Below are 26400 nucleotides of genomic sequence, written 5' to 3'. Positions count from 1 at the left end.
TGGCTGTGGGAGGAAACCACAGTATTTATATGGTTACTCCATTTCAGTTTCTGGTAAATGGTGACCCCCAGCATGCTGATGGTGAGGGATTCAGTAATGGTAATGCCATTGAATGTCAAAGGGAGATGGTTAGATTCTCTCTTGTTGGAGATGGTCATTGCCTGACACTTGTTACATTAACAGATGGGAGCTTAATTTTAATTCTGAAATGAAATCCATATTTTTTTTTATTCATTCATGGGATGTGGGCGTCGCTGGCCAGGCCAGCATTTATTGCCCATCCCTAATTGCCCTTGAGAAGATGGTGGTGAGCTGCCTTCTTGAACCGCTGCAGTCCATGTGATATCATATTGCTGCCCATTGAATAAGTGTCCGGATTTGATCGACACATATGTACAGAGTACAATTCAAAGACCTTGCCTGAAAATTACAATATTTTCTGGGAAGTTCCATTACTTTTCTCACTGTTTCCCCCCGATAAAACAATTTCAATGGGTGTTCCCCACAGGATACCCCTATACATATGTTTTTTGGAGAATGAGAAGGAGTGGAGGGATGGCAGGCTGATTCTGCACCCACCCATCAGTGCGCTCATTGCATGCATCTACAGAGAGAGGAACATATACCTCGAATGTCAAAGTATTACTGCACATGGAGGCTCCAATTCCCACAGCAGGCTCTGACATAATATGTAACAGCATAAATGAGATACATGGAGGCCTGACTAACTTCAACAAAATTTTACATCACAGAAGAGGGGCTTTCAGTTCATAAAGACTGTGCTAACTCTCTGAAAAGAGCAATTCATTCAGTCCAATTTCCTTGCCTTTTCCCCATACTCCTTTTTAAATTTTATCAAATATTTATTCATTTACCCTTTAAAAGATGTCATGGATTCTGGTTCCAATATGATTTCTGTTAAATTATTATACATCTGAATTCTGCTTAACACAAATTCTCATGACCTTCTCCCTTCATTCTTTTGATGATTTTAAACTTATGGCTTACAGTTACTGACCAGTGGAAAAAGTATTTATTTATTTACTTCATTAAAACCCCTCAATTGTCAGCACATCCATCAAATCCCCCCTTAAGCTTCTCATGAAAGCAGCCCCAGTTTATTTGCTGGATGCTTATTTGGGAAGCATCCCAAACACAATACTTCATGCTTTGAATTGCACGAGATTAACACATGCTAGGGTGATAACTGCCAGCAAAGCTCAAATGGCAAAATGCATGATGCCACCAACCATATCTGCAACCTTTGACACAACACCCCGACAAGAACCGTGGGAGACCTGCTTCACAGGCTCCATGGACAGCAGAGACACAGATGCAGAACTATATAATTTGCTGCAAGGATATTAAAAGTTAATATGTACTTTAGGGTAGGCATAGACAGGAACAGACGCCACAAATCTGCCTCCACCTTCATCCAGGCAAGCTGCAACACCGATGCATGGGAATGGTGCCCCATTGCATCAAGCAGGGTCATCCTCCTTGCAACCACCTCATGCAGCACCATCTTCACTTCACCAGCCATTTAAACATGGGTCAGGCGCTGAATTACACTGTTACTTACTTAGTACACTGTTACTTATAGTCTATACCCCCAAATTCATTTTCCTTTCTCTTCATTTTTGCCTCACCATTTCTTTCCCCCCTCCTCCTTCAGTATTTGTTTTTCAAAGTATGTAACAACAAATTTCCCACTCAATTCTGCGGCTTACCTTTAAGTGTCCACATCTCTTACTATCCCCCATTAGGCTACCTGCCTGACCAAGACTAAAGGCTCACATGGAACATGAAATTATTATACTAATAAACTGACCACATAAATATTGAGCAATCAGCATACCACACACTGGTCAGCTTTGCATTGGTTTCTGAGCTGCCAGGTCATTATTCGAAACAAGACTGGGAAGACAATAGCCTGGATTTTGTATGGCCCCAAGGTGGGTGGGAGGAGGGGGGGTGGCATGGAGTATTGCGATGGGTGGCGGGCATAGGGCCCATCGCCAAATGACATTCCCAGGGGCGGGCAAGACAGATGACGGTCTTCCTGCCCAGAGACCAATTGGGGCCCTTAAGTGACCTATTAATGGCCTCTTCCTGCCGCCGGGATCTTACTCTTACCAGAAGCAGACGGGGTGTCTCTGCTGTGTGGGAATGACACCTTGCAATATGAGCCGCCCTCCTGTGGGCTTTTTGGGGGGGGGGGGGGGGGGGGAGGGGAAGAGGGAGGAGATGGGGTCCCTCCTTCTTTGACAATTTGTGGCCCACAGAGGACTCCCACTGGGAACAACTTTAACCAACACCCCCCTCCCCCAACAACCCCACAGACTACATGACCACTTCCTCTACCCACCTTGCCGGGGCCTTCCAGACTAGACCCGACAACCCCACCTCACCTACCTCTGGTCCAGGGTTCCAGTTCTGGGCCTGAATCTGAGGCCTTTGCAGTACCGTCAGTGGTCACAGCTCCCAGGGGCGCTGCCAATACTGCTGAGCAGCCAGCCCTCAGATTGGCTAGCAGCTCTTGGAGGCAGGATCCCTGTCTTTAAAGTAATGGGGATCCCAGCTCCTGAAATTGAGATTTAAAAAGACCAGAGGATTGCTCCACAAGGTTGGGGGGGGGGGGGGGGGGGGGGGGGAAGAGAAGACACGAAAAGGCCCCGCCTCCAGCACGAAATCCAGCCCACTGAATGTGCACTGACAACCAATAACTCTTTCACCATTTCTAAGTGAATTGCTAACATTCTTTTGACTGTTGATTGAAGGGAAAAATTACTACAAGTTCAAGTTAAAATGGGCTAATCCACAAGTAGCTGGCAGGGAATTAACAAGGTTCTCTTTTAATTTGGCATTCTGAGGAAAGGTCATAAAGCAACACCCCAATATCATGGCTACTATCTTCGGGGAGGATGAGGAATTTTCCTCAGTGCTTATTTGAGTTTATCCTAGTAGTGTTGACAAGACACTGCAATGAGCTGATTTTTAAAAAGAAAATCACAACCTAAACCTTGTTTGATGCATCTGGAGGTATTTGTTTGGCAAAATACTAATCCCTTGCAATCACCTTGCCGAGCACAAAGTAAAATTGGAAAAGTGCAGTATGTTCCAAATGGAACCAAGCCTCAGTGTTACAATAAATACAAATGTCAATTCTGGAAGACCTTTATTGTTTGAAATGTATTAAACAGTGTTTCCCTCCTGCTGAATGCCACCAACCTCATGATCCAAGGATTCAAAGGATCTCATGAATGCTGTCAATGCTTTATTGATCTAGTGTAGTAAAAATTAGTTGGTGCTGTAAACTATTTTTTCAAAAGAGGTGGTCCTCAGGGAGTGCCAATAATGTTTATAAACCCATTTAAGCTAATTACATTAACTCCTCACTCACCAAATGTCACATTATATAACAATGCATGTCCTTTCCTGTGCCTCAACATTTCCATTAAAGCAGTAACTGCAAGTGTTTGCATACATTATAGGAATCACTCCAATCCCTTCAAGTAATTCTGCTACAACAGGCAACTAAAGTGTACAAAATGCAAGTTGACCTCAAGCTGTCAATGTACAATAGTAAACTCCTGGTTCACCATGGCAATGGAAAGAAGCAATTCAAGGCACTGTGGAAGGTGTGTGAGGTGACATTTATTCATATTTCTGGCTCTAACAACTGTGAAAATGTCACTAGAATAAGACTTGTTTGGTTTACAGCATGTCGTGGCTCTGAAAATGATGCTGTGACAATGCAATTTAAAATAGGAAAGCCTAACTTATAGATTTTATCAGCTTGGGAAGAAGCCCGGCAGCAATACTTGCAATAAAATAGAAACAGCATACAAAATTTAAAAAGCAAAGCCTTTAGAAGTATGACAGTCACAGCCATGTGCTTTGGACATTCACTGAACATGCTAAACAAGCTGAAAGTCTTTTGTTTCACTTCAGCAGCATCACATGGCCCCAACCATTGCTGAAAAAATGCATTGCTGTACAAATGCCAAAAATTCTCTTGATCCTTTTAGGGCAACTTGCTGAAACAGACTTCAGTATTTCCAACCGATATTTTCTCCTTAGTTTTTAGTTTAGTTTTTACTTTGTTATGATGTACTGGAACAACTGCTTTAGAAAAATTGTGATTTAAAGATTTTTCAAGATGAAAAAAGTTTCTGTGTTATTTCTATGTTCACCGATTTAATGTAATGCTTATAATTTTACCACAATTAGAGGTATACCAACTTTTTAACAACACCAAAACAATTCTACAAAGGTTATGTCATGCTGCGACTTGTAAATGCTACTTCCATCTTAATACAGTACAAAGCTAATATATTGGTGCAAGTTTTTTTTAAACGAGCTGTTTTATTGAAAAGAAAAGCAAACTAAAAATAAAGCCCTATTCAGTTCATTGAATTAGGTAGCTTGACACAAAATGCTATTTACCCATCGGGAATTCAGAGTAAATAAATTACAAGGAGTTTCTTTTTAAAATGTAAGCCATTTCACACTTAAACCTTTAATTTACTATTGGAAATGATGGTGTTTATACAAGTTAATGCACAATTTTATACAACTGCATAATTTTTTTTTTAAGGTGTCTCCAACTAAAAGTCATTTAGGACGAATGCCAATAGGTATTTACAGAAGACTATCGAATTTTAATTCATGTCCAATAAGGTGAAGTTGGTTCTGCAGCACAATCCCCAGTAAACTAAAACAATCAATTCAGACTAAAAATCCTAATGAATTTTTCTTGAAGCAGTTATTGAATATTTTTAGTAGTTTCAGGGTCATTTGAATTTAACATGGAACGCTTTCAAAGATTTACTGTCACTTTAAAGTAGTTCATAAGCAGATGTTAAGCTCAGAATCAGTTTAAAATAAATGGGACAGTGTTAATATACACACATGGTATAAAAACAAAGTAAACATCAGAATTACCTGTTTCAGATGGAACTACAGAGATCAGAAAGAGAAGGTGGAAAAAAGAAACAATATCAGTAAACCAAATATATATTAAGGATCAAGATGATCAATCTGCCTGGCAGGTATAATTAATTGTGACATTCACTTGCTGAAAATACTGTGTATGGGCTCATCAAAAGAGAAGGGATGACCATGCATGAAAGTTTTTTTTCCATTTTGTACTGAAGTTACAGCAGTGTTCAGAGCAGATGGAAAAAAGTACCTATTTCCTGATGAAATATATTTCAATGCTAAACACAGCAGAAAATACTAGTTGAAAAAGAGTGCGCACAAGCGGGCAGACGGGCAGGTGGGGGCGGGGAGAGAGAGAGAGAGAGAGAGAGGCACACACAAAGATAGATAAAAAAGGAAACAGAAAAACAAATATTGGGTTGGGGCTTGACCAAATGTTTCAACACACTGCCGGTCTGCTGCTTGCTCATCTGCCAGAGGATCATAATTTATTGCATGAATTATTCCAAATTTGAGAACTGTTGATCAATGGATCCTTTTAATTATCTTCATTAATCAGCATGAAGTTCTTTGAAGGACTGCTAAATTCCAATTAATAAACTAAAGATTTTTTTCACATTATCGTAAAGTTAAAACAAGCAGAAGGGAATTACCACTTTATGAAAACTAACTTCAAAACTAAGTCTAACCAGTTTCATGTTGCATAAGCAGAATTGCACAAATTTAGGTGCTTCACCCAACTATTATTCCCATTAAATTAAGGGATATCTTTAGTCCATACATTTTTAGGAACTGACATTACTGTCGCAATAAAGTGCTAAATAGTACACCACTATTAATGCTAAATGTAAAATCAATGTATCTATTTTTCAAGTAAAGTTTAGAGAGGGAGGGGAAAAGATAACAATGCACCGTAAAATTGTTTCATTGCAATACTCGGCATGTGTCACAGTTCCAATCAAGTATTTTAAATATGCCCAGTTTGCTTCTGCAATATATTTTAGAATCTATTTCTACTAACAATGCACAATGAATATATTTTAGCACAACCACACCAGGCCATTGCTGCAGTAGCTCCTCAGGGTAACTATTTCAGCTGCTTCATTGATGACCTTTCCTCCGTCATAAAGTTAGAAGCGGGGCCGTTTGTTGAGGATTGTTGTCTTCAGCCAAATTCACACTTACTCAGATAATGAAGCAGTCTGTGCCCACAAACAGCAAGTTCATCCAGGCCTGGAGTTATAAGTGGCAAGGAGCATCCAGACAACACAATTGCCAGAACATGAACATTTCCAATACAAGCAAGTCTAACCACCTCCCCTTGATACTCAATGGTATTACCATGGTTAAATCCTCCACCAACAACATCCTGGGGGTTAACTATTGCCCAGAAACCATGAGTGTCATGGAAAATTCTCCGCATGTCTGGATGTGCAGCTGCAACACCCAAGTAGCTCAACACCATCCAGAACAAAGCAGTCTGCTTGATCAGCATCCCATCCACCTCTGGTATACCATTGCTGCAGTGTGCCTACATGATGCACTGCAGCAAAGTCATCAAAGCTCCTCCAGCAGCACCTCAAAACCTTCATCAACTAGAAGGGTATGGGGAGTAGGTGCACGATCCTAAATCTCCCCCTCCTGTCACACACTATCCACTGCTGGATATATAACAGCCATTCCTTCATCGCAGCTAGTTCTAGATCCTGGAACCCGGCCCCTACTTAACTGCACTGTAGGAGTACGTCAGCACATGGACTGTAGTGGCTGAAGGAGGAAGTTGACCACCATCTTCTCAATAGCAACTAAGGACGGGCAAGAAATGCCAGTCTTACGAGTGACATGCACATTCTGAGAATGAAATTTTTTTAAGCTGACTAAAAAGCTGAAAATCAAATGGACCCAAACGTTCCATACCAAATTAATTTTGGCTTTTTAAAACACAATGGAGATCTTAAGAAGTGAATTAAAATATCCAGCCTGTAATTTTTAAGATCAGCCGAACCTCATGCTCAAATCTGCTTCAGAGTCTTGCCACCAACTAAAAATACATTAAGAAATCAGAACACCTAACTGCTGACATTTACACAATTTTCTACAAAGATTACCACATATTTTGGCAGCAGTAGCATTCTATAATTCTGTGGATGGCTATTTTTAAACTGGGGGCATGTTTATTTTTCATTTGTTGGGAAAGCAGGAATGAGACAGCCAAAACATTCAGGTATCGAAGCTATACAATCTAGATTTTCCATCACTGACTATGAATAGGCAGAGATTATATCTCTAGATTAGAGATACAGCACTGAAACAGGCCCTTCGGCCCACCGAGTCTGTGCCGAACATCAACCACCCATTTATACTAATCCTACACTAATCCCATATTCCTACCAAACATCCCCACCTGTCCCTATATTTCCCTACCACCTACCTATACTAGTGACAATTTATAATGGCCAATTTACCTATCAACCTGCAAGTCTTTTGGCTTGTGGGAGGAAACCGGAGCACCCGGAGAAAACCCACGCAGACACAGGGAGAACTTGCAAACTCCACACAGGCAGTACCCTGAATCGAACCCGGGTCCCTGGAGCTGTGAGGCTGCGGTGCTAACCACTGCGCCACTGTGCCGCTCTGTGGACCAAAGCCATCCCAAACCAATACTCTGCCAAGCCTCCAACATTAAGTAATTTTTTCACGAATTAAGTAACCTGTCTAAAAAAAAAACTAGGTCCTCTGCAGTTATAAGTTTAACAGTTAATTGATATTTTCTTCATAATGAGTTTTAAACAAAGAAAATAATTCATTGATTTAACTACAGTCATTTTGTTTACTAATTAGGCTAACTTTAACCTCACTGGGATTTTACCACAGCAGGTGTGAATTATGCACTGGATTTAAGTTATAGGATATTATGAAATTTTTTGGACATTTTAATTAAAACGCTTATGGAGCTGTAAGAATTCAGATATTACAGACTGTCACCCTAACATCCACCCTTTTTAAAACCCAAATACTTAGAATTGTATCTCAGTTTTACAACAACTATAAATAAGACATCATGCAAAATATTACCATCAAGCTGCCAGCGTTATGTCAAAATAAAGTTTTCTTAAAGGTATTTTAATAATGTTAGGCATTATGATGCTTCTATATTGCCAATTGAGTAGTTGGCATCATACAATTTGTACAGCAAATGTTAAATCATGTGTACAACTATTTCAAAAGTAAGCAACTAGCAGGTGCTTTTTACTATGATTTCACTGTTGAGTAATAGTTCCACTTCTCTTCTACTGGTCAGGCCCACATCACTACTGAATTCTCTGCCGTCCTCAATGATGAATTCAATTAATGAAACATATCCCCAAAAGGCTTACAATTTAGCTAATCTTTAAGACCTTTTCAACATCTCAAATCTTGAATGGCATCTCCTCACTGACCACTATTTCATTGTCTTTTGTAGACTACCTGCAATAAATTATATCGTAAACCAATCCCATTTTTTCTGGCCAATCCTTACCATACATTACTCTTGCTTCCAGACCACCCTTCTTTCAGCTTGGAAATTTCCTAATTCCAAGAAAGTTGGTTCCTCATACCCTTCAAAGTACTTCTCTATACACTAGAATTTCTTAAAGTTCTTGCTTAATCCATTAGGGGCCTTGTAATCCCATGTTATGCACCTCTAGGATTCTGTTCTTGAATCAGCTGGCATTGTCTTGAAAATATTCAAAATCAGATCTAGCAACTTGTACTTGCACACAATCAAAGACTTCAACCAAAGCTATGTCCATGACTATCTAGTTTTTTTCTCATGTGTGGTAGTTCACCCTGTTTTATTTTCATTAACTGAGCAGCCCTCCGGCATTCTGATCACACCCTCATTCTTCCTTCTTCATATCACCGATATCCACTTATCATCCAACCCCATCCACTGGGGTCCACTCTGCAATCAACTGCTTTCGCATCATGTGCCTGCAATGCAAGACCTAATCACATCATTTTCCCACATGATGGGGCAATCAACGTCTTAACTTTTAATCCTTCAGGGTTTTTTTTAGACCTGTTGTAAACTTAAAAATCACTTTTTACCTCGCAGGGATGACAGTTGCAGCCAGTAAAAAAACATTCTTGGTCTCACTCACTCCAGATATCAAATGGAACTTCTACAACTACTCCATTGTTAAATCGGCCTCCAAGAAGCTATTAACTCATTTGCCCAAACACCACATTTCAAAAGTTGTGACTCTTTATAAAGCCCTGGCACAAAATGGAATATTGTTCCCATATCTCAGGAGGCTCCAACATCTCTCACACACTCCTGCAAAAAGAATAGCAGTTTATCTTTCACCTCTCGCATCCCCCCACTTCCTTTCTTGTTCCTATTTTACCTATACAATGATCCTTATCTGAACATTATCGTTATTCCTTCTAGACACCAAATATGCTGTCCTACATCCTCACTGTATTTACTTATTGCAGAGTTTCCTAATGACTCAAAAATGTGAAACTTTTTAACTCCCTCAGCCTTCCCCCATCAGTATTCAGCTCTGAAAAATCTCATCGTGGAATTACCTAATTACTAGTCCAAAATTTAACAACTCTTCTCTTATGCTTCTCAACTTCTAGTAATCAATTAAAAAATTATTTTAGTAAACCATACAAAACATTGGTTCTCACTTGTTTGTTGTATCAACTTAAAGAAGGGGTCTTGCCATTAACACCATCTTGAGACAAAATGTCAAGTAACTGATTACATCAAAACAAAATAATGAAAAAGTTAACAATTTCTGATGCCCTCATTGTGTCTTTTTGGGTGGGGGCTGGATGCAAGACAGTGCAGGAATGAATTAGCATACTGTTGAAGTTGGATTACAGAACTGTATTACTGACACTGGCACAGAATTTCCTGTAACAGTGAGATCATAAATTTTGCCATTAGTACATTTATCTTTGATTTTTAATTTGAATAGCTATAACGAGCATAGAAGTGAATCAAAAGCAGCATGACCAATGTTTTCTAGTGCCAGCCTTTAGTACTCACAGCGCAGCAGTGATGGAGAAGTTCATCGATATTTTGAGTTTGTTTAGAAGCAGCGCTTTGCATCCTTCACCCTGTGATTTAACATATCTGACCAAAATGTCAGTTAATATTTCAAAATGTGCTTTTGTGAACTTGGTTAAGTTTTAAATAGCCTATTTGAGAGGAACTTTTACTTTCCAAATGAAACAATTCTTTGATATCAGGAAGAAAGTATTTTTTAAAAAAGCATTCTAACAACACTTACAAGGGTGCAGACCTCTGACAGCAAGTTGACAGCATCCATATTATTTGGCTCATACATGGAACCACGTTCTTTATTTAAAACTACAATTTAAAAATAACCTTTTACCCTAAACTGGATTAAAATTAACATTGGAATGATTAGTACTTTTATTGTGCTGTTGATAATTGTTCAGTGTAGTTCTTCCGAAAGTTCAAGTGAGACTCATCAGTCGGATCGAATTGAATTCAGCACACATTTATCTTATATGTTTGGTTGAAATAAAGCTATGACCAGAGCTGCGTGTAGGCAGGAGTGGGGGCATTTTAACCACAAAAGGAATTCAATTTTAAATATATAATCTTACTAAACTATTGTCTTGCTCACAAATCATTAGATAAAGCAAACTTTAATGTCTCTTCTGAGCACTGCACTGTTTTCTACCTGGAGATGCAATGCTTCCACTGCACATGCTGCTGCTAAAGTTGATTATAAATAATTTATTTGGGCTTCACAAGTTTGTTTAAAGGAAACTGGTATTGAAATAAGTCACCAAGCACCCACCTGTGCGAGTATTTAAGTCTAGGAACCAGCAGCGACAGAAGTAGCACTAATTCAGAAATTCATGATCACCTTTCATTTTGATGGCTGGCAGAATGGAGCTGTAATTAATTTCTTACTGTTTTCAGCAAGAGTAAGGAAACAGTGCAAATGTCTCAAGAAATTATGAAACAAATTACTTACTCTATAATTTCCTCTTTCTTTTGTGCTGTACAACAGGTCTCACAATGGCATAAGTCTCCAGGAAATTCTGGGCCATTAACTCAGCTCCCTATGAACACAATTGTTCACACCAGGAGTTCAATTTTGCACTTACAATTAATCCCAAAGATTGGCACACAGGGCTAAATAGTTGAGCAGCTGGCTTTCAAGACAAGTGTATAGCAAAATAGGGTGTGTATTATTAGACTCTCAGTTTAAACAGCTTTAAACTCATTTAGGAACAACAAACTTAAAGCTTCAGTATCACTGGCAATAGCAGATTTATTAACTGAACAACATACACTTTGAGAAGTTTCCCCACATCTAAGGCACACACGAACAGAACACAGCACCTTTAAAAAAAAATGTTGTCACTGTTTCTCTATTAGGTTCTTTCCCCTCTCCTCCCTTCACTCATTTTTATCTTGAATTTTCATCATATTTGATCTTAATAAATTAATGTGGGTTTATTTTGTTGGGATTGCAATACATCTTGAAACATGTTGAAAAAGCATAACTTGTACACGGCATGATAGCAGCACTGGATTTTTTTCAATAAAAATGTTTCTTTGTAAGGAATGCACAAAGAAACTTCAAGATGTTTCAACAGATTCAGTAACAACTTGGTCAATAGATACCTGCATACGTTTAGAAAGTAGTTACCATGCAGGTGAATTGAAAAGTTGCGCTAGTTCTTCATTAAACTAGAGTTAACATTTTGCACTTCAGAAAAATGTGTTGTTATTACATTGTACCATGCCAACATATTTTTCCATCAAAACTAAATAATTGGAGAAAAACTCTTAAGACCTAGATATAAATGTACTTAACTGTGATATGGAAGAGTCTAGACTTTTAAGTTTCTTTTGCTTCTGACTCTACATCACTTTTCAGTTATCCTTCCCTAGGAGCTGATGGAATTATACTTTTGGGAGCTCTCTACAATACAAGCTTTATTATTTCAAAATGTATCTCAGAAGGAATTCAACTGATGTCCCATGTAGTTTATTAATTTCTTGCTTAAGGATAACATCTTATTTTTTTGATTGCCTTTTACTAGAGGTCACTTAATTTTCCCTTCCTTTATTCAATGACTCCAGAAGCCTCCGTGTGCTTGACTGTTTAAAAAAAAAATGATGCATTTCAATAATTTGAAGCAGGTTGAGCTTAACAGTGGCACAAGATTTCCCTATGTAAACTATGGATATTAGCAAGACTGGGTTAGAAGAATAGTTGACAAATTGTATTAAAACAGCCATGAAAAATACCTTCATAATCTCAATTTTTATTAATGAAATAGCATGCTACAACTTGAGAAACAATTTTTGTTGGACTAAATCAAAATTGTAATTAGACTTTTAGAATTGGGTAGGCCAAACCATGGCTTGTAAATTACACACCACTCTTCTGTTCCTGAACAGAGCTCTTTCCCCTGAATTCAATTACCTGTGGTGTTGCTTTCTCTCTCCAAATAGCAATAAATCAGAGAATCACTCTGGGCAACCCTTATTTATCTTCTAGTAGCTACCCAAGGACAGCAAAGTATGAAAATGGTACATGCCAAAAAGACAAACGAAACATTCAAATTAGATAACTTGTTTTAAAAAGGGACAAAATTCAACTCCTACCAACTTTAGCACTTCAGACAGCAAAGTGCCCAAGCTCAGTGAAGTGGAGCTTTCTCAGGTGCATAATATTTTTATATATGTATATCCACTTACAACCACAAACGTTGGGAACACGAGAACAAAAAAAAAAATACATCTTACCAGAGAAAGAACTGTCTACATGAATACTGCAAACATTTTCAGTGAGGGAACTAAGTATTGGGACTGAACAGCCTTACAAAGAACTATTAGCATTAGCCTGCCTCTCAAACTGGTTGGTTACATAGTAACATAAAAGGATGGATTATAAAATTCAAAGACTAAGATGCTGTTTTGGGACTTCAAGCAGATTGATCACATGTCAAGTAACTACCTCAGTCAGTAATCTATTACATGCTACAAGTAAATTTGAAAAATCACATACAGCATCATGGAAGGGGAGGAAAGTGAGGGGTCATCCCTAGATCATGTACATTCCACTTAGCAGCCGGTTCAGAACAGCATGAACAGAGGCGTAGGAGAAGATTGTATGCAGCTCCAGATGCTGCGTGGCCAGTTGGGAGTCCAGAGATTGGGAAATAACCCTATGGGAGTCTTGTACCTATATTAAATCATTGCAAGCAAATGTGGTCTGCAATATTCCTATATGAGGATTAAAGTAGCTTTTCTAAATCTGCTGCAGTAAAGCTGAAAGTTCCCATCCAAGAAAGCACTAAAAGTAGTTTTTAAAAGAAAAAATGTTAAAAGGAACAGAAATTCTGCTTTAGGTATTAGTTGAGGGATGTATATTGACCAGGGCACCAGCAGAATGCCTTCTCTCTTTCAAATTGTGTCACGTGATCTTTTATACACACCTCAGAGGACATGACAGCTCCTCTGTTTAACATCTCATCCAAAAGATATCACCTCCAACAATGCAGTACTCTCTCAACAGTGCATTGAAGTGTTAGCCTAGGTTATATGCTCAAATCTCTGGAGTTGGACAGGAACCCATGAGTTTCTGATTCAGAGGAGAGACTGCTACCAACAATTTATATAGCACCTTTAACATAACAAAATGTCCCAAGAAGCTTCACAGGAGCAATATAAAACAAAATACGACGCCGAACCACATAAGGACATATTAGGCCAGATGACCAAAAGCTTGGTCAATAAGGAGTGTCTTAAAGGAGGAAAATTAGGTCGAGAGGTGTAGGGAGAGAATTCTAGAGCTTAGGGTTGAGGCAACTGAAGGCACGGCCATGAATGATGGAGCAATTAAACAAGGGGATGCTCAAGAGGCCAGAATTAGATGAGCACAGATATCTTAGAGAGCTGTGGGACTGGAGGAGATTCTGGAGATAGGGAGGGGATGAGGCCATTGGGAAGTTTCAAAACAAGGATAAATGAACGGGACCTGGTGCAAGTTAGGATACTGGCAGCAGATTTTTGGATGACCTCAAGTTTACGGAGAGTAGAATATGGGAGACCAGCCAGGAGTGCATTGGAATTGTTAAGTCTAGAGATCACAAAGGCATCAATGAGGTTGTCCGCAGCAGATAAGCTGAGGCAGGAACAAAGTGAGGTGGTGTTACAGAGATGGAAATATACAATCTTAGTGATGGTACAAATGTGTGTTTGGAAGCTCATCTCGGGGTCAAATATGACGCCAAGGTTGTGAACAGCCTGGTTTAGTTTCAGACTGTTGCCAGGGAGAGGGACGGAGTCAGTAGCTAAGGACTGGAGTATGGAGTGAGAACCGAAAGCAATGGCTCAGTCTTCCCAATATTTAATTGGAGGAAATTTCTGCTCATCTAGTACTGAATGTCAGATAAGCAATCTGATAATTTAGCAACATTGGAGGAGCCGAAAGATGCAGCGATGAGGTAGAGCTGGGTGTTGCACATGTGAAAACTAAATGCTACACTTACCACTTAGCCAAGACTGACAACTATTAGATAGGATAACAATGCACAGTTGGAGCCAATGAGAAACACCTCACCCAGTCATGACCCTGAATTATTCTAGCAGCACAGATATAGAGTCAGAGTCATACAGCACAGAAACAGGCCCATCGTGTCCATACTGACCATCAAGCACCTATCTATTCTAATCCCATTTTCCAGCACTTGGCCCGTAGCCTTGTATGCTGTGGCGTTGCAAGTGTTCATCTAAATACTTCTTAAATGTTGTGAGGGTACCTCACCACCCCTTCAGGCAGTGTGTTCCAGATTCCAACCATTAAACTATGCCAAGATATGAACATAAACCCATCCAGCATGATCCTTCCAGTCTATGCATGATCAACTCAATCATCGAACCCCATTCCATCAAAAATCAAATTTATTAGGCATAAAATTTCTGTGGACAAAGGATAGAGTTCCAGGCAGCCACAACACATGACAGTTCCACAGACAGGTGAAGCAGTGCATGAAGCTGTAACAAGGTTTAGCTACAGAACATCATGATGCAGTTGCAGTCGTTTGAGATTGTGGTTGCAATATCTTTACAGAAGGAAAAAAAACAAAGCCTCGAGCTCAAGATATTTAATTCTGTAAAAAAACAGCACAGTTGCAGATCAGCTGCACTTAAGGGGAAATTCTCCATTTACACTATGATTTTTTTTTTTTATAATTAAATGCTCAGGTTCTGGATGACGTTACATGATCACATTTCATCACCCACCCCTAGTTGCCTTGAGAAAGTGACAGTTGACCTCCTTGTTTTGTAGTGATATGTGCTCCATGCCATGAATGCATAAGATAATACTGTATTTAGGAGCAGAAAAAAAATTGTATTTTGAGACAAGTGTCAATATAAAGTTATCTTTTCCCCATAGCTCAAGTGGAGGTTAGTGCCTAAATCTCTCACTGCAATTGCAATCCTTTCCAGCAACTTAACATTCTGTTAAACATATCTTAATGACAAATATTAGCTAAACTTGAAATTAGTTCTACAAAAGTTAGAAAGTCAATACCTCTTCTTGCATAACTTAAGTCTACATCTTTAAAATGCAGCATTACGACATCTGCAGATTTAAAAATGATACTTTCAACAATATCTTCACGTTTTGGCCCCAGTTCTCGTGAACTGGATTCAGTATTCTTTCGGTGAGCAGCATCAAGCACTAGGTCACACTGGGGAAGGGGGGGGGGGGGGGGGGGGAGAAAAAAAAATCAAAGCATTAGAAATCCTGATAAGTAAAGCACTTGACAAACAGCACTGCACTGTTCCTTTCCAAAGCATTACGTTTATGGTGAAATTAATGACACTTCAGAAAATAAGTTATGCAGAATAGTGTGGATAGTGCAAATGGGAAGCGCATATTTAGTCAGGTACAAATATACAAATGCACTTAAAAAAAAAGCTAATTAATTACGTAGCTATAATTTAAGTGTGTTCATCCAGAGCGATCCCAACATGCCCCCAATGTAGCATCCAATTGTTTCTTAAATGATTCCAAGGTTTTTGACTCCACCATTTGAAGTTTATTCTACACATTGATCATTCTTAGTGTGAAGAAATTGCTGATGTCTACCCTAAAAGCACCTTCCCTAGTATGAACCTGTGTTTTTTAAAAAAAAAACATTTATTCTCAGCATGTGTACGCCACCAGCAAGGCCAGCATTTTATGGCCCATTCTTACTTGCACTCGAGAAGGTGGTGGTGAGCCACCTTCTTGACAACTAAGTAGCTTGCTAGGTCATTTCAGATGCCAGTTAAGAGTCAACAACATTGCTGTGGGTCTGGAATCACATGTAGGCTACACAGGGTAAGGCACGTTTCCTTCTCTAAATGTAATTAGTGAACCAGATGCGTTTTGTTTTAAAACGAACATCTGCAAGTTTCATGCTCACTGTTACTGATGCTAACTTTTCAATTCCAGATTTATTTAATTAACTGGGAAAAAAATCCCCAGCTGCAGTACTGGGATTGGAACTCATGTCTCCAGATCATTAGTGCAGACCTCTGGGTTACTGGTCTAGTAACATAATCACTCTATCATACCTGTAGTTTCCTTGTTCTACTCCTAATGCTTAATTTAAAGTAATATTGACAGCATGTTAGGTGTGGGGTTGAAACATATTTCCAACATTGTCTCAGGTGCTACCATCTTTGCTTACCTTGGCCATCCTCGCACAATCGCCAAACCTCATTGCATAGCTGTATGTAAAGTGGTAGAGTTGACACTGACTAGTATTGGCACCTCCTTTCATAATGTCCAAACCACCTTTTTAAGCTTTCTCTCCTCTGCCCTGAGGAGCTGATCCCTCCTCGTCATTATTTCCACAAATAGAATCTCCAGAGGCGAGAGTGAAATTTGGAGCTCTTGCCATGTGGCTGTACCAGAAGTTGCTCCTCCTTCCTAAGGACTTTGACTGCAGTTTAATGTTCTTTCTGCATTTCCACAAATTGCCTTCCCCTTTACGCAAAAGAAATAATCTATGCATTGCAACTGTATAGCATTTCTCAATGATAGTGAACTACTTAGGCGCAGGGATACCCACTCCAATTATGACGTTGTCCCAACACCAAGAAAATTGGACAGGGTTACAGCAACAGGCAGAGTTTCTGCCCTGCTGTATCTCGTGAGAAAACCACATCATAGGGAAATCCAGTCTCCTATACAACGAATTCTAATGTTGAAAAGTCTGCTGTACTGAATGAGCTGATATACAAATAATGAATTAAAACATTTGCTGATTTTACATGAATTTCTATATTTCAATCTCCCTTTTCAAATCATTTTATTTTTAATAAAAACTCATGTTATTCTTACAATAACTCAATTTCACTGGTCACAAGATGTGGAATAGCCCACTTCTAAAAGACTGTAGAAACCACAACATTTGTAGTAGGTGGATTCTAAATAACAATGAAATTGTAACCGACAACTGCCTGCACTTGTGAAGGTAATGATCTACTACTATTCACAAAACCTCAAATTGTAAATAGCACCTGCTCAAAACAGCTAAACGAAAAAAAAGTGCATACTTGTTAGCAAGATCTACTAGTTTTGCTACAATTAATAACCTGATGTACAAAGAATTCATTAAGCAAGAATTTAGCTTGCTGCTACAGAATCTGGGCATTTAACATTGTGAGTTATTAGAAATATACAAACATACTGCAGATAAACAGTACTGTTTTAATAACTGATTACTGACCACATTAATCTACAATAACATTAGATTACTGAGAGAGGTATTAAGCCTCATTGTAGACTGCTTGTCAAAGGGTCACCATAATATCTAATTATGCATTGGGTCACATTAAGCTACTTTGTCATATACTATACTTAATAATCTGAAAGATGTATAAACAACTTGTGGATCTTTTACTTACCTTGGGACTATAGGTTTTAAAAACGCCTTCATATATTCCACCATTTTTCACTTTGAGTTCACATTTTGCACCCTGCAAAATTAAACATTACATTATTTATTTAACCAATGACACAAGTCTGGTCAAGTTACACCTCGAGTCAAAATTTTGCAGTTAGGGTTGGAATATTTATTTCTAAAGCTTTGCAGAAATGGTTCTGAATACCATTAAAGTAATATATTTCATTAAAACACACCCTCTTCATAATCTTCAAATTGCCATGACTGAAAGGACAAGAACAAAAAAACACGCAATAATTGCAAAACAATTGAGCTCAGACGATAATAAATAAAATTGAGGAGAAAGTTCAAATCAGGTTGCAAGACCAGCCAACTAAGAAGAAATTTGTCTGTGCTAGAGTTAGTAGGTAACTATTAAATTGTACTTTGATTCTTTAGAGAGACTGCTGTTAGCACTTTTTTTTTTACACGGAAAATGCTAACTTGACTGGTTTGATTGATGTGAATGTATTGGTAGCGGGTGTGATTTTTCATTTTGCTTTGAAAGTGCAACCTGGGTTTGAATTGGCTATTTCTTTGTGCAAATTATTGTTTGAGTAAATTTTAGACTTTACAAGCAAGCAGTTATTAAGCTGCCAGCACACAACCGAGTCAGTAGATGGAATGTAGCATAAACTGGAGTAGCTGACTTGAAACCACTTTCAGTTATTTGTGTTTCTAAGTCCTCTGCGAATATTTATTGTGGCAAGACAATGGAGACCAGCGATGTGTAGAACTTGCATGATGTTACATCTGTGGTTGACCTGGGCACGTGTCACCCAATAGATTCACTCAAGTTATTCATTAATCTCCAGAACAGCAACCTCATTATTCCTGCTGCCACACACTAGGCCAGTAAGAGAAACAAATCAAACAGATGAATACAATGTATGACAAAACAGGATAAAAGTGAGCAGGGGGTGGGGTTCTGATTTCTGGGGTATTGGCATTAAGTTCTCGACAGTTGGAAGCGCTACAGATGACATGAGCTTCAACTACTAGATATTTAACATCCATCAACAGAACTTATTAGACATTGATTCCCCTCTTTAAATTAAATACATATATACATATAAAAAGAAAAAAAGTCAAAATAATGACACATTTTTCTTTATTTTACATTATACCATCAACCTTCAACAGCACCAGCTATTAACATACTGTATATTCCCCCCTTTATTTAAACAAAAAAACTTGTTTGAAGAATTACAAAGAAATCTTAACATTAAAAAGTTTCCATGTTTTCCTAAATTATAACACAAGAGGGCATCCAACAATTTCTTTGAACAAGCACCTCTCTTCGTAAAACAATCAGACAATTGATGACTTGCGTTGACCCATTTTATTTTGGAAATTTCTTTGAGTCATAGAGCTATACAGCACAGAAACAGGCCCTTCGGCCCACTGTGTCCGTGCTAGCCACCAAGCACCTATCTATTCTAATCCCATTTTCCAGCACTTGGCCCATAGCCTTGTATGCTATGGGGTTGCAAGTGCTCATTTAAATACTTCTTAAATGTTGTGAATGTTCCTGCCTTTACCACCCACTTCAGGCAGTGTGTTCCAGATTCCAATCACCCACTGGGTGAAAATTCTTTTCCTCAAATCCCCTCTAAACCTCCTGCCCCTTACCTTAACTCTATGCCCCCTTGGTTATTGACACTTACGCTAAGGGAAAAAGTTTCTTCCTATTTACGCCCTTCATAATTTTGTATACCTCAATCAGGTCCCCCCTTAGCCTTCTCTGCTTTAAGGAAAACGACCCTAGCCTATCCAGTCTCTCTTCATAGTTGAAATGCTCCAGCCCAGGCAACATCCTGGTGAATCTCCTCTGCACTCTCTCCAGTGCAATCACATCCTTCCTATAGAAATGAAGCAGGGTTAATTAGTAATCTCACAGAGTTGTGAACGCTGGATTTTGTAACATGATAATGTTTTAAAAATTGTGATTTTAAAAAAAAGTTTAAGATGGAGTCTGGAAAGTCAGATGATCGCACATCCACACTGCGAAAGAACAAGGCAGAAATCATGGTTCCCAGGGCAACCGAGAACACAGATCAAAGAATTTTTTTTGAAAAATCAGAGACTGCAGAATTTGACACCTTGCTTTCGGATGATGTCACTGAGGAGCAGCCTGAAGATGAAAAAGAGGAGGGATGCAATGTGGATGTTTTGGGAAATCTGCATATCAGTGTGGAGCAAGAAGAGAAGCCATTACTTTAGATGGGCTGGCAGTATGGGACTGGGTAGGAATGGATCCATGGAAGGGTTAACCCTTGAAATTGAAACACAGGACATGTGGTGAATGAGGATGACATAATCAACAACACTGAATCCTGTGGAGATGTGAAGGAGGAAAAGGCAAAACTAACAATTTGAATTAAATAACTTAAAATTTTTCTTTCCAACATTTCTTTTATCCTCGTGCGATCAATCCTCAACCGCTTTCCCTGACACTTTTTGTCGAATGGACATTATCCCAGTAAGAATGGTTATCTATATAGTACTCTAAGAAAAATTTTCTTCGATTGCCTCTTACATGAGAGTTCCTTTAAAATACTCGATAAATACATACCCATATCTATCGCTTCTATCAGTGCAAGTGTCTCAGCAGCTAAGGTGCTTTTAACTTTCTTCTTTATTTTCTTCGATGCCCAGGCTAATGGACAACATTTATCATTTCCTTCCACCAAAAATATAATGAACCCTGCTGTGCTCGAATAACCATCGGGAAGACGCATGTGACGCATTACTAAAAATGACTAATTTCATTTCTTCTGGGTCACCCAAGGCTGGAAACTGGAGTGTACATTTGTCTAAACTCAATTTCTTCAATGTCTTATTTGCTTTCAGCACTTCCACAACAGTACTATGTTTCAGCATGGTGCTCAATTCTAATATATCATAGTAAGCATCTGGCCTAGTTTGTGTGCACAACCAGTTTAATTGCCTGATTAAGCTCCTTAACTGGTCTGTTTCTTCCTTGGTTGCAGAGTCTTCCTTTTGAGAGGATCTGGCCTGATTTACTGGGATCCCATTAACATTGTTCATTTAGGGCTACCCCCAACTTAGTCTGTCTAATATTCAACCCTATATATTTAAAAGCTCCGGAAGCCTGACTTCCAATTTTAAATTCCTGTAGAACTTGATCTACTACAAATTTCTCAAATGCCGCAGATCCACCACACAGAAAATCGTCTACGTGTATCAAGAAAATGCCCGCTAGTTTTTCTTCAATAAAACATTGCCAGATCCGCTTTTAGCTGAATACAACCAGCTTTCAGTAGGACGGATCTAACTGAAAAATACCACCACACTTGATGCATTGCTTAGCCCATAAACACACTTGTTTAGCTTCCTTAATTTCCCCTCTATATCTTCAGCTTCTTTTGGTGGCTTGAAAAATACTTCCCTTTGAAATTTCTCCCCTTGCAAAAATGCTACTTTGATGTCAATGGACTTACATCCCCATGAGCGTGTCGCTAAAAGGGCTAGGAAAATCCTCACACTTGCTTTTCCTGCTGTTGGGGAGTCTACTCTAACTTCTTGGTCGCCTAGTCGTTCCTAAAATCCCCGAGCTACAAGTCTGATCTTAGCTTTATATGTACCATCGTGAAGTATTTTCTCTGTACAGATCCATCTATGAGACAGTGCTGGTTGTCCTCTATCTGGCACCTCAGTGTATATGCCAAACTCTCTCTGCTTTGCCTCCTTTACCATCTAACTTGTTAGTAGCCACGAGAGCTTCTCTATCGTAAGGGCTCCTCGCCTGCTCTCTGGTTCTTGCTCTTGTGAAACCATGTCCCCCTACTAGATTTCCTATCCCTTTCTGGACTCCTACTACTCGACCTGTCCTCCCTACGATGACTTCCTTTCACAAGTTCGCAACCTTTTCCTTGGACTATGATCATCTTCAGGCCTACTGTCTGAACTTACACTACATTTTCTGGCCTTCCACATTTTCACTTTGGCCAATCTATAGGTCTGATATCCTGTTCCCGGTCTTGCACATTCAGCCAAAGTTTGTATTTCCCGGTGGCCTTTCCTGTCCTTCCTATAATGTTGGCTTCCCTCCATTCAGTAGCCCCTTCTGGCACAAACGTCACTCTAGTTCCAACTATCGGCAGTTGAACTTTGGGATAACTGGCCTTATCTTGATCTCCACCATCACTTGGTCCACTCTCAGTTCGCCCGTTATCTGCCGCAATCTGTTGCTCATAAAGGTCTGACGTATGTGCACGCGAGGTACATGGTGCATCATCAGCATCCATCATTTGTTCAGATTCTGTCAATATTCTGTGCCAATAAACTATGAGGAATGCACTCCAACAGTTTGGTTGCCATGTTGTAAAATTACCATTTTGCCATCGGTGCCTATAACTTCTCCTGGGCCTCTCAATTCTTTCTGCCCTTCTCTTTTGTAATAAACTATGTCCCGAGTATTAAATTTTTTTTCTGATGGTCTGATCCAATAACTCAAAGTTCTTCTGATTTTTTCAGAAACTTCCGCCTTCATAAATCCTCTTCTCCCTGCATGCATGGCATTCAAATGTTCCGCAAAAAGTCAACTAAAAGTAGTCCCCTCGAAAGGCGGGGGATGATCCCACATCACCGAAGGTATTTTCGGATTCCTGCCATAAACTAATGGATATGGGCTGTCGCCCCAACCATTTGAAGCGTGTTTTTTTGCATGTACCACCCGCACCAGAGAAGTCGTCAATTTACAATTTGGTTGGTCAGTTAAAACTTTTCAGAGCATTTCATCAATCACAGCGTGATTTCTTTCACAAATCTCATTGCTAAAAGGACTTTCTGCTGCCATGTGCATTGCTACAATATTCATATTTTCACACATACTCCTGAACTCATCATTGGCAAATACTCCTCCGTTGTCAGTTAAAAGTCTAGCCGGTGCTCCCAATCCCTTTCCATTATCTTGTCCACTATTACTTTTTTATCTTTAGTATAAATTACCGTTGACAGACTGAATCTAGTTGCTATGTCTATAAAGTGAAGAAGAAAAATGTTTTTGTTTTTACCCTATACCTTCAAGTCCATCGCGTCGGTTTCATTAAAGACCTTGCTAACGGGAGACTCACTACGGGTCACAATGGTGTCCTCCTGTATTTTATTTTTATAGATATCACATTTTTTCACTGATATCCTCGATAAGTTTAGTGTAGTCATCATCTATTACCCCTTCAGCTTTCAACAGAATCTTAAACCTATGACAAGATGGATGTGCAAACTGTCGATGTAGTTTTGAAATAATTTGCCTGTACTCCTTTAAATCCCTACCCCCAGATGCCATTAATACCTCTTTAACATCCTGCTTAGAGATGTTAGGTCTTGCTAAAGGAATACAATAATGTCCCAAGTGTGTCTTTGGGAAATCTGTAGCTTTGCAGTTTACGATCGCCTTATCATGTTCCATATCCAATTTCATCTGAGACTTTTTCATAGACTGTTTACTTAACAGCAAAGGTATTTCACCGGATACTACATCCATACTAATAAAATGGTTTACCCCTGCTATTTTACACAGAATTACCACTCTTTTTAGTGATTTCAATGTGTTGCCATCCCCAAACCTGAAACAGGTAGGATTAGTATAAATGGGTGGTTGATGGTCGGCACAGACTCGGTGGGCCGAAGGGCCTGTTTCAGTGCTGTATCTCTAAACTAAACTAAACTGTCATATTCTTTGATTTTATTTCGGTCTTCCTTACTTCAAGAATCCACGTGACACTTTAACCAGCTCACTCCACATACCGTGGATGTACACCCACTGTCTAGCACTGCGCAACTGAACGAAGCTGCGACTAGGACACTCATTACCAGACTGAAGCTTCTCATGATCAGTACAATTCCTTCTGATTATCAGTAGCGCATCCTCGCCTTCTGAACCTTCCACGTTATGTGTCATCTCAAAAACCCTGTTGTTATTCCTTTTTGGAAAATGCAACGCATAATGATACTTTGAGTCACATCGGAAATGCCTGTTGACCACCCCTTGGTTATTCCTGGGGTTCATCCTTCTGCCATAATTGCCCAATTACTGCCGTCTGTTACAACTGCCAAAAGGGTCGCTATCCTCATTCGTTTTGTTTGAGTTTCTTCTTTCGTACTGACATTTGGGCCCCATATTTGAACGGCCTGGAAATGCTGCTGGCATTGTAAACTCCATCTTTGGTGTCGCCGCTGAAGAGCCCATTTGTGCTATGAAAGCAGCCAGAAAGGAATGTTTACTCAAAACTCTTTTCAGGGCATCAGACATTGATCAAAAAGCAGATCGCTTTCCTTGAATTTAACTCCAGTTAATACTAAGAGTCTATCCATGTTCGATATCGTAGCACAATGTAACAATTTGAAGGTAAGTACTGATTTAGGAATTTCCAAGTAGAATCTGCAACCTCGCATATAGTCGGTTAAACTCCATAATATATTCTTCTATGGAAGAACCATCCATTTTCCTAAATTTATCAAAGTCCGACCACGCCTCATAGGCACTCAATAAATCATCTTTCATATAAATTTTATGGGATTGTCCAAACCTTCCTCAATGTCCAAATGTTGAGCCTCTGGCTCAGAGAACACTTTGCTCCTGATCTTGCTTCTAGTGAGAAGTGCAAGTGTCAGGGTTATTCCTTGCTTCCTTTTTGGTAAAGACATAACCAGTGTCCATAGATCAACTTCATTCTTCCATTGATCCTAAGATTTGGCTTCACAAAACAGCGGTGGAAAATCATATCCCGAATCCTTACACCTGGTTTCAGTCATCTTTCCTCAAAATTAAACTCCAATTGCAGTCTTCTCAAAAAAAAAATTAACTCCAATTCTAATCTCCTGCCTGAAAACAAATCTTAGCCCATAATCTTCACTTTTAGGCAGCTATCCTCTGCTACTAATGTTAGAGAAACTTCCAAGCCTGTTTGCGAAGAAGACACTGAGACTAGGATGCTTTGGTGCAGACTGTTATTGCTTGTCACAGAGCTTACTTCTCCACACCTAACACCCAGCCAATGCTGGCTGGTTCTTCTTTCTATATACATCAGAGTACAATTAAGAAATCAACACCAAACACCTGTTCACCCTATTACCTTCAACTACTAGGTATTTAACATCCATCAACAGAACTTATTACACACTAACATTAGAATCGAATATTTGGTGCCAGATTCTTTCAAGGGAACCAGCAGAAAAATACTTCATTGCAGTACAGTGGGCGTAAGGACAGGGTCGTGAATTAAAATAGCAAGCAACCGGCAGCTCGGAGTCATGCTTGCGGACCGAGCGGTAGATTTTGTGCCAATTTTAAATTTGACCACAGCATGGTACTGACCTGTGTGGAAGTTCCTGACAGGGTCATTAAGATCGCTGTTAACAGGGGGTTCATAGTTGGGATTGGAGAGCACTTTTGGCCATCTCGTGTTTGCGGCTGGTCCAGTGACTTGGGTTGTATATAACTGGAAAGGAGTAACTGAGGTGGGTGGAGAGGGTTTTGAAATTCTGAACAGTCAAAAGTATGATTAGGGACTTAACAATCTGCCGGTGGGGGGGGCTCCCTTTAAGGTAAATTATTGACGATCAGTTGTGTCAGGAAGAAAAATGATGATCAATTTCAAATAGATGTTCCCTAATTTTACCAAAATAAAAATTTCAACTTCAGTATTGTGCAATTGCACAACCTATAATAATTGGAATAGCTGTTGCAACTACTGTAATTACATAAAATTATTCCTGAGGTCATCCATTAATAGTATACTTCATCCAAACCATTTGAATAAATATTTTATGTACACGTTCTAGTGATCAATTATGTTAATAAAGTCAGAATGAAGTTTTTAAATTATTCATGAATATATACTTACTACAACTGATGTAAGAATGTGGACCATACGCATGTTTGCATATATTCCATCATATGGAATCTGGGAAGAAACACAAATGAAGACATTGCCAAATTAGTTTAACACACTAATTGATAAATTATTTGTTTCGATTGAGCACAAGTGTACTTAAAAATTCTGTACAGGATTCACTAAACAAATCATATCTTCCCAAGATTTCATTGTACACCACTGCCATTTAACATAGCAAAAATTAGGTCAAACAGACTAACAGTGGTCAACCTGGTTAGAAAACAAGGGCACATGTGAAAGCCTCAGATGGCCTTTATTCAGAGATGGGTAGGTTCAAAAGAGAGCAACAACCGCCCACAAATTTTACAGGCAAATCGCTGGGTTGCAATTAAGAATCTGTACTAATACTTTTATCAAAAATAGGCCAAAAATGCATGCCATGCGACCTTTTCGAAACAAAAGAATCTTCAAATTTTAGCTGGATTTTGTCAAATCCTTCCAATTCCCCTTCAAATGATGATTACCATAAAACTACTTTTTTCCTCATTCTGATTGTAGGTACACAACCCTGCAGGCAGGCAATAAGCTAGGATTTTTT

General features: G+C 39.1%; 2 protein-coding genes across 9 annotated transcripts in view; one reads left to right on the top strand and one right to left on the bottom strand.

The window, feature by feature from the left end:
• atxn2 (ataxin 2) overlaps positions 1–26400 on the bottom strand; it is a 103909-nt gene that overhangs the window by 55876 nt on the left and 21633 nt on the right. For 5 of the 8 annotated variants that reach the window (XM_068054942.1, XM_068054943.1, XM_068054944.1 and 2 more), the window contains exons 3-6: positions 25812–25871; positions 17903–17974; positions 15534–15693; positions 4948–4962 (exon numbers count right to left, since the gene is read on the bottom strand). The exons of 1 other annotated variant lie outside the window; for it this stretch is intronic. In XM_068054942.1, coding sequence (XP_067911043.1) covers positions 4948–4962; positions 15534–15693; positions 17903–17974; positions 25812–25871 — 307 coding nt within the window. The remainder of the gene's footprint in view (positions 1–4947; positions 4963–15533; positions 15694–17902; positions 17975–25811; positions 25872–26400) is intronic. 2 more of the 8 variants (XM_068054945.1, XM_068054950.1) reach the window with 1 other exon arrangement.
• Positions 1–26400, top strand: part of sh2b3 (SH2B adaptor protein 3) — a 286946-nt gene that overhangs the window by 244141 nt on the left and 16405 nt on the right. The gene's annotated exons all lie outside the window — the stretch shown is intronic.

The sequence above is a fragment of the Heterodontus francisci genome, chromosome 23, assembly GCF_036365525.1.
Source record: "Heterodontus francisci isolate sHetFra1 chromosome 23, sHetFra1.hap1, whole genome shotgun sequence".
Lineage (NCBI taxonomy): Eukaryota > Metazoa > Chordata > Chondrichthyes > Heterodontiformes > Heterodontidae > Heterodontus > Heterodontus francisci.
This window is presented reverse-complemented; position numbering and strand designations above follow the sequence as displayed.